This window comes from Bidens hawaiensis, unplaced genomic scaffold (genome assembly GCF_021521415.1).
Source record: "Bidens hawaiensis isolate Kalapana, Puna unplaced genomic scaffold, B.hawaiensis_p1.1 tig00039507_1, whole genome shotgun sequence".
Lineage (NCBI taxonomy): Eukaryota > Viridiplantae > Streptophyta > Magnoliopsida > Asterales > Asteraceae > Bidens > Bidens hawaiensis.
In genome coordinates this window covers 93,111-102,500 of record NW_027505608.1, presented here as the reverse complement: position 1 = coordinate 102,500, position 9,390 = coordinate 93,111, and the positions used below count along the sequence as shown (strand labels likewise).

Genomic DNA, 9,390 nt, shown 5'->3' with positions numbered 1-9,390 from the left:
AAGGCACATTAGCAGATAAATTAACAGAGTTAGGAACAGAAGAACTAACCTCGTCAATTTTCCATACAAGCAATCATAGTTGGCTACATTTCACATGAATCATCAGAATCATAATCGGAATCAGTATCATTGTCAAAAGATAGTTCATTCCCACTGGCATCGTGAAAACTCTCATTTGACTCGAACATAACCAAGTTAGCTTGATTGTCATTGCACAACAACCTTTGTGACTAATCCGTTCCATCAACAGCAGATAGCAATGCCTGTGATCCAGAAGCAGGCGGTTTATTTCCAGAAGACTTATCAGCATCATTATTCTTTTTCACAAAAGAACTTCTATCTTGACTTCGAGAACCAGTGTAATCCTTGGTTGGTTTGTCACACTCTTTGGCAAAGTGTCCTAAATCTTGACAGTTAAAGCACTTAACTTTCAGCTTATCAAACCCAACCTCTTATCAATGATGGAATATCTTTACCAGTTCTTTGCATGAACTTCTTCACTTTTCGTACTATCATTGCCATATTCCATTTTAAATCCACGAGCTCCAAATCATCAGGATCGATTTGGTCATAATCTTCATCGGTTAACTCACTTGTGGCAATTTTACTACCAACCAAGTTCTCATAAGAGGTCATGAAAGCACACAAAAAGGAAAAATTTTATTCAGCCTCTTTCATGTTCACATTAGGTGGAGCTGAGAATTGACTTGCAGTAGTCGAAGTTCCAGAACCTCCAGATGCCAAAAAGCATGCACTTGGATCACTATAAGTTGTTGAATTTTCATTTGCATACCGAGTAAGAAATGCAGTGATCGGAGATACTGTGGAGCTTAAAGGCATACTTCCACCCTAGAAAGATGGATCTTGACTTTCTTTTGATGACTTTTGACACTTCAAATCATATTCCCGAGCTTCAATCTTTTACATAAACTCAGAAGCAGTCAAATCTTCATTATTGAAATAATTATTCTCCCTCAACACCATCAGGAATGTTGAGTATGAACTAGGTAAATCATTTTTAATTGTCTCCATCTTGTCAGTTTTAGAGGGTTCTATTTTTAACTTGTTCATCTCAGCAATTAAATGATTGAAATGAGTAGTCATTTCTTCAACACTTTCACCTTTTAGTAAGTTAAAGTTTCAAAATTGGAATTTTAACATTACTTTCTTACTTTCCTCAGTATTACCCATGCTTCTCATTCTGATGTGTTGAAACAAAGAAGCACTAATCTTGATGCTTCCCACTTGATGAAATATATTATCTAGTAATGCCATAGTAAGAGTCGAATACGCTTTTGTCTCGATCTTTAAAGCCTTCTTAAATTCGTGAGAATATTGTGAAATAGCTTTGGGGGTAAAATCATTAGTCTCATTACCAATCATAGTACAGTGTAAACTTCATCAAGATAATAGGAACAATCAGGATGAACGGAACCAAGATGAGCACGAAAACGTGGTTCCCATTTTGCAAAGTCACTGAACTTCATCAGTCGATGACATTTGGAATGAGATCCAGTTTCAGCATCCAAATGTAACATCTGTTACATCAGGATATTCTGAGATGCTAAAGCATAAAAACCAGCCATTGTAAATAACATATTCAAATTTGACTAAAAAGTCAAACTCAAGGGTTAATATTGAAGCTTTTGAAACGAATATGATTTAACAAATCAGATTAAGTAACGAATCGGGAATTAAGACAAACTGGTAACAAATTAGATTATAACGAGTTAGTAACAAGTCAAAGACACGTCACTAACGAATTAGAATAACGATTTACTAGACGAATCAATCAAACTGACGAATCAAAGTGACGAATCAAAGATGAATCAATTTGACGAATCAAAGTGACGATTCAAAGATGAATCAAATTGACGAATCAAAGATGAATCAAATTGACGAATCAAAGTGACGAATCAAATATGAATCAGATTGACGAATTAAGAAGACGAATCGAAATGACTAATCAACTTGTCGAATCAAAATAACGAAACAATATGACTAATCAAAATGACGAATCACACTGACAAATTAAGATGACGAATTAACTACAGTTGATGACGAATCAACTACAGTAAATAACGAATCAGGTTGTTAGACGGTTATAACAACTTTTGACACGTGGCACGAATATGTTCAGAAAAAGGTAACGAACAAGGACACGTGTGTAGCGAATCTCATATAACGAATGACTGCCAATCTTCAAACAAACGATGAAGATCTTCAAATCTTCAAAGTGATTTTCCAGAAATCTGGAAAATTTCCAGATTCATAAACACACCAAAACAATCTCAAATCCGTAATACTAACTCAAATCAACACCAAATCAGTCAAATTAAAAACTAAAATACTCGTATTCAAATCGCGAATCCAGTACTCACTATCCAGTAAGCTTAATCAACCAAAATAATAACCAAAACTGAAATAGCCATTACTCTGTTCCGTACACACACAAATCCAAATCAAACTCGATCCAAATCTATTCCAATTCTCAATTCAATCCACACAATCATACGTTAAACCTTCCCTAACACAAATTAACTCAAATTCAATCCATAATCAACAGATTTAGCTGTTAATTTGATCAAATTCAAATAAACTTAATAAAGCTGAAACCAAATTGAATAAACTTCAATTATCAATTCAAATCACTGAATCAAGAGCAATCAGAACACCGAAAGCTTTGATACCACTTATAAATACCTTAGATATATCAACTACCTTAACGGATCTAATACCTTAATAGGATCTAGTTCATTATCTTACTCTTAATAAGTATAATATATATGTGTATTAGGTGTATTATGTGAATTAGCTAATATGTTAGACGAAGGATTGATCGAGAGAACACTTGGACAGAGGTTCGTTACTTTTACAATCAATACTTAAATTATCAGATGACTAACCCTCTATATATAGACGATAGACCCAATTCGTTACACATCCCGCAAAGAATTAGCGTCCAGTTCGTTAACATTACAGACTCTATAAGAAAGTATAACGAATCATCTGGTTCGTATACCCCATTCGTCAACATTCCATGACGAATGAGAACATACATAACGAACTGTAAGCCCATTCGTTAAACATCCTTAACAAATGGGAGTTACATTAAACGAACTGGCTAGTTCGTTAAACATCCTTAACGAACTAGCCTTACATTAACGAACTAACTTAAGAAAGTTAAATATCTTTTCAATATAATAATAATAAATTACAACACGATAAATACAAAGACTCGAGACGCCAAAACCGTGCACTAACACTTCATCATCTACTAAAGTCATATGTTGTAAACTATGAATCATAAACAATGAGATATAAAAATTATAATTTTAATTAAAACGTTTAAAAAAGCAACAATAAAATTCAAAACTCGTGACTTAAACGACTATTTCAATCCAAACATCCATGCATCTGATTCAAACATTCATAAATAATTTCCCAAAATCCAAATAAATAAATAAAATAACAAAGTCTCAAAATTAAAAAAAAATAAAATAAAAATGAAAACAATTAATTGACTTTATTACTCAATAAATTGTATTAATTTATTTTGAAATTTTCTCCAACTTAAGAGTTAATGTTTAAAATTAAATTGTTTATTAGGTGGATAGTTTATTTATAGAAACTATATTACTTGGCATCCTATGTGGATAAGCTAGTTAAATGACATGTAGAAAGATTGTTTTTCTTTAATAGTATAAATAGATTCCATGTATAGTTTTAATATTTCCATCATTACAACTACACAAAGTAAAACCCGATCTAAGAGCATTTACAACAACAAACTCAAATCATCTCCAATGTTGGTTTATCTTTGTTTAAACAAACCCAAAAACCACTTAAACCATTGTAGTGGTTGGTTCAAACCAAAAACCAAAGTTTGAGGTTTGATTTTTCAAACCACCAAAAACCATCCATTATGGGCCCCAAACATCACATCTTTCATCCCACATATTTATATACACCCAAATTTACATTATAAAATATATTAAATTATTATACATATATACATATTATTTATATTGATTTCAAAAATGACGTATTTTTGGTTGTGTATTTTTTACGCAACGACTAGTTTACCGGTTAAACTTTTTAACAACTAGTTTTTATAGTATTGTGAAATTCTTATTTAATATAAATGTAAAAGTAAGTGATGGTGTAGAAATGTAAATATATAATTTTTTGGATTTTAATTAATTTATTGTAAGGATGTTTATAATATTGTAAATATATAATTTTTTGGATTTTAATTAAATTATTGTAAGGATGTTTATAATATACTTGGACCTATTTTGATCCATTTATGTTTGGTTTGTACATTGGATGAATCATCTAGTTAATTTTTATATTTGTTCGTTTGTGTTAATTTAAGTGTGTTTATTTGTATTCGTATATTTGTTTATATATGTTCATTTATGTTCGTTTACATTTGTTAAATGATGTTCGTTCACGTTCATGAACTGTTCATAATGGTAATTTAGTTCCATTTATGTTTGGTTATGTTCGTTAGTGTTCATTTTAGATGAAACATTGAATGAAATCATCCACTTGACGTTTTATATTTGTTCATTCATGTTCATTTGTTATAATTTGGATATTATTTTGTGAAAGTTTTTTTTAAGTTCAACTTAAAAGAAAGATAATTACTAATGTAACTAAATAGGGTTTGAGGTTTGATAATGAAAGAGTTTCACAAATTAATGAGATATTATACTCGTTTAAGGGATATCCGGGTTTGGTGAGATCCATGACCCGCTTATTTTCTTTAATATAAAATTGTTTTTTAATTATAAATAATATTCTCTTTTAAAAAAATCGGATATTAGTTTTTAGTATATCTAAACTCTATTTTATAGAATTTGTATATCAAATCTTTGGTGAGATTAATTTTTTAAGTTAATGAGATGTTATAACTCATTTAAGGACTATCCGGGTTTTGTGACACGAATTCAGGTCAAACGAATGAGATGTCTCCATTTACAAATGAAACAATCTGGTGACTTGAGAGGGGGTGAAGAGTAACCAGAGAGATTTTAGAGGTTTCGTTTATATATATTTAAGATAACGTAATTACGACTAAACAATTTATAGAATGATATTTATAATTTAGAAAATACTCGAGGGAGCATCTATGTAAGTTAAGTATAAAATATAAAAAGAAAAAGAAGTGAAAGTTGGGTGTAAGTAAAAGATCAAATGTTTTCCATTGGCGGCAATAATGCCATTCTTTCCGGTAGGAATCTTGTCAGGCGCAATATACATACATTCATTGTTATTGATAATTATTAATAACACATATAATATACTATAATAATAATAATAATGTGAATAGTTATTAATTAATAATTAAGAATGAAAGAAAGAAAGTCCATCTGGAGGGAGGGACGGAGTTTCCAAAAGTGCATGTTATTCGCCGCCCATCCTCGCTTAATTCACCAACATTCAACTAATGCAAAAGCAACTAAAGCTAAATCAATATTACTTACTTACTTACTGTTGAATAATAATAATAATAATAATAATAATAATAATAATGTCGTTTGTTGTGGGATTAATAATCGGAATGACACTTGGGTTTGCACTCATCGCTGCTTTTCTAAGATCGGAGAATGCCAGATCCAACCGTCGTTCTAATCTCGTCAGTTTGTTTCTATTCCAACTTGAATTGATTTATGTCTCAAAGTAATTAAACCCTTGATTGATTCTAGCTTATTAGTTGAAATGACTCCCTATATATATATGTTGCATATATATATACTTGCAGAATGCTATATATTTGTGTAGTTGCATGCTAATAATTTTAAGGAATGAAACACACGCTCTTACTCTTACATCTGTAAAAGTAGTTTTGTTTGTCAAATGTTAATTGAGTCGGTATAGTTAAAAATCCTAAACATGATATCCATCTATGGATGTTTGTTACAACTGAAACTCGTTGTCAACTGATCGATTTTAAGCAACTGAGTTTTATGTGTTACGAAGGCGAATATAGTTGCTGCATTTGCAAGGATTACCCGTGAAGATTCAACAAAGTTACTCGCCCCCGAGTATTATCCTTCGTGGGTTGTTTTTTCACAGAGACAGAAGGTGAGTCTTACGCCCTGGTTTCACGTTCTTCCTGTTTATTCAATACATGGGAACTGATTGTTTCTCTCGTCTTTTTTGTTGCAGTTGACATGGCTTAATTCTCATCTTACAAAAATCTGGCCCCATGTTGATGAGGTAAGTTTATCAACAACATACTGTTTTATTTCTTTTGAGATACATATTGAGAATATTGTAAGCCTATCAAAATCACTGGGTCGGGCTGGTAACGGGTCAGAATGGTTCGTTCTAAAACTGAGTTGATCAATTTGGTGTAGGCGGCTTCGGAGCTTATAAAGGCAAGCGTGGAGCCGATTCTCGAGCAATATAGACCGATTGTCCTCTCTTCCTTGACATTCTCCCGGCTCACTCTAGGCACTGTTGCACCACAGTTTACCGGTAATTTATTTGTATAGAGTTTTTGTTCATTTGCATGATGTGTGAATATTTACTGAAAGCAGTGATTAATTAGCTTTCGGATAATATGATTTTCAGGAGTTTCTGTTATTGAAGATGAAAGTGATGGAATAACTTTAGAGTTGGAGTTAAACTGGGACGGGAATCCCAGTATAATACTTGATGTCAAGACTAGACTTGGTGTCGGTTTGCCCGTGCAGGTACTGCAATATGTTTTCTCAAGTTGATTAATGTTCCTAGATATTTAGTCTTCTATTATGACATTTATGTACCCGAAGGATCTGCAACTAAATTTAAATATAAAAAATTTTTTGTTTGCGTAGGTGAAAAATATTGCATTCACAGGGGTCTTTAGGATCATATTCAAGCCACTAGTCGATGAATTTCCTTGCTTTGGAGCCGTCTCGTTTTCTTTAAGAGAGAAGGTATTTCTTTTTCCCATTAGCTAGACTTGAGAAACTCAATAACTAGATGGCCGAGAGTGCGTAAACGGGCCAGGGCGAGCTCGAGCTTAATCAGTCTCAGCTCGTTTGTTAGTTATTTAACGTAAGAGAGCTGGAGCTTGAACTTGGCTTGTTTACTAGTTATTTATTATTTCTTTGAAAATACAGAAAAAGATGGATTTTACTCTAAAAGTAGTTGGCGGTGACATATCTGCTATTCCCGGTGTCGCTGATGCTCTTGAGGTGTGCGCTTCATTATAATATTCCATTAATATTTTAGCTACATTTGTGACTTATTCAGTTCATTTCAGAGTACCATACATGATGCTGTTGAGGATTCAATCACATGGCCCGTTCGAAAAGTCATCCCCATTATCCCTGGTGATTATAGGTATGCCTGCAAATTGACGTAAATATCATCAAATTTGCTGATATTAATATCATTTTTTTAATTTTTTTTATAATGATTTGATAGTGACCTTGAATTAAAGCCCATGGGGACATTGGAGGTGAAGCTTGTACAAGCTCAAGGTTTGACTAATAAAGACTTTATTGGGAAATCTGATCCTTTTGCTAAGTTGTACATACGCCCATTGCGTAGTAGAACACAAACAAGCAAAGTTATTGTAAGTTATTATTATTATTCATGTTATTCTTTTGATGTGTTTGCTAAGAACAAACATGAGTTCTTCATATTCATATTATTTACTTTGTGCTCTAGGATAACGACTTGAATCCGGTTTGGAACGAACATTTTGAGTTTGTAGTCGAAGATATATCCACCCAACACCTTACATTAAAAGTATATGATGATGATGGGCTTCAAGTTTCAGAACTCATTGGATGTGCTCAGTATAAGCTGAGTGAACTCGAGCCCGGTAAAGTGAAAGACGTGTGGTTAAAATTGGTAAAAGATTTGGAGATCCATAGAGATAATAAAGATAGAGGGAAGGTGAGAACTTTAGAGCTGAACCTTATTCATATCACACTTGATTACACATTGCAAGATAGGCAGGTTGGGTGCCTCGGGTTGGCTCGCTCTTAGGAACCCTTTTCGTATATTCATTTTTTTATTTAGTTTCTCTATTATAACGTGTTCAACTCATTTCTAGAGATTGCATAGTTTCTTGTAATAATTATTTGTGTAGGTGCACTTGGAGCTATTATATTGTCCATATGGTGTGGGAAACGGCTTTACCAACCTGTTTTTTTCCAACTTATCGTTAACATCTTTGGAAAGGGTTCTCAAAGACGGGTCGGGTGATCAAAATGGTGATGTGGTAAATAACATAAGAAGGACAGTAATAATAAGAGGAGTGTTATCCGTCACAGTAATATCTGCTGAAGATTTACCGCCTGCTGATTTACTGGGGAAAGCCGATCCTTTTGTTGTTCTCACTATGAAGAAAACGGGAACAAAAACCAAGACGAGGGTACGTTGGATAACAGGTCAAGTTGGTGTGTTGGATTATGCTTGGTTTAAAAAGTTGTTCTTGTCAAAATGCAGGTTGTGAATGGAAATTTAAATCCAATTTGGAATCAGACTTTTGATTTTGTTGTTGAGGACGGGTTACATGATATGCTTATTTTAGAAGTATGGGACCATGATACATTTGGGAAGGTGCATACATCGTTTCACACGTTCCTTGTCTTTAGCGATTAATTTCATATTAATAACATAATTCATATATGTGTTCACGTTTCCGTTTGTAAACACACATCTGACCCCTCATACCACCAATATTCGTGTTCATGAATACGGGAATTAACTTTATTATTGTTATGAATTTTTTCTAGGATTTTATGGGAAGATGCATTTTGACTTTAACAAGAGTTATATTACAAGGGGAATATAAAGAAAGTTTTCAAATTGAGGAGGCTAAGTCAGGAAAGCTTACCTTGAATCTTAAATGGTTAGCACAGCCGATTTATCGCAAGTCTTAGCATTCGGCTCAACAAGAAGAGCTATTGGAGAAGCCTATACATACATGTTCATCTTCAAAAGGCCTCGAAGATGCAAGGAAAGAAGCTGTTAAGATGTTTATGGCAAATCTTGAAGATCAAGCATTGTGTTGGGTGGAGTATGCTGTTGGTGCAGTTTTGTGTGTTTGTTTGCATCTTAATTGGTTTTGAAGCTTGTTGGTCAAATTGTGGAGTGACAATGTTGTAACTGGTGCACAGGGTTTCATGGTGAATCAAAGCAACATTAACATATATACATACAACCCCTTATTATTATTACTTTTACTTGTGATCAACCGTTTTAACAAGTGAGTTATCAAGGTTCCAAAAGCAACTAAAATATCACCGGTTTCTAATAAAAATAGATGACAATTACTCAACCTCTTCTGAAAATAATAAAAACACCGAATTAATAAACACATACCGGTTTTATTAGCTGATATCCGGTTTGGCAAATAATTCAAACATCTGGTTTTAT

The 9,390-nt window shown here is 33.0% G+C and overlaps 1 protein-coding gene across 1 annotated transcript; it reads left to right on the top strand.

Annotated features, from left to right (window-relative positions):
- Nucleotides 1-5,538: 5,538 nt before the first annotated feature.
- Nucleotides 5,539-8,894, top strand: LOC143614253 (synaptotagmin-5-like). Its single transcript, XM_077087746.1, has 13 exons — nucleotides 5,539-5,644; nucleotides 5,989-6,093; nucleotides 6,178-6,228; nucleotides 6,369-6,489; nucleotides 6,586-6,707; nucleotides 6,831-6,932; nucleotides 7,119-7,193; nucleotides 7,262-7,341; nucleotides 7,426-7,576; nucleotides 7,672-7,902; nucleotides 8,099-8,383; nucleotides 8,458-8,571; nucleotides 8,748-8,894. Exons 1-13 carry the CDS (start codon nucleotides 5,540-5,542, stop codon nucleotides 8,892-8,894), a joined length of 1,689 nt encoding a protein of 562 aa, XP_076943861.1. The 5' UTR covers nucleotide 5,539.
- The last annotated feature ends 496 nt before the right edge of the window (nucleotides 8,895-9,390 follow it).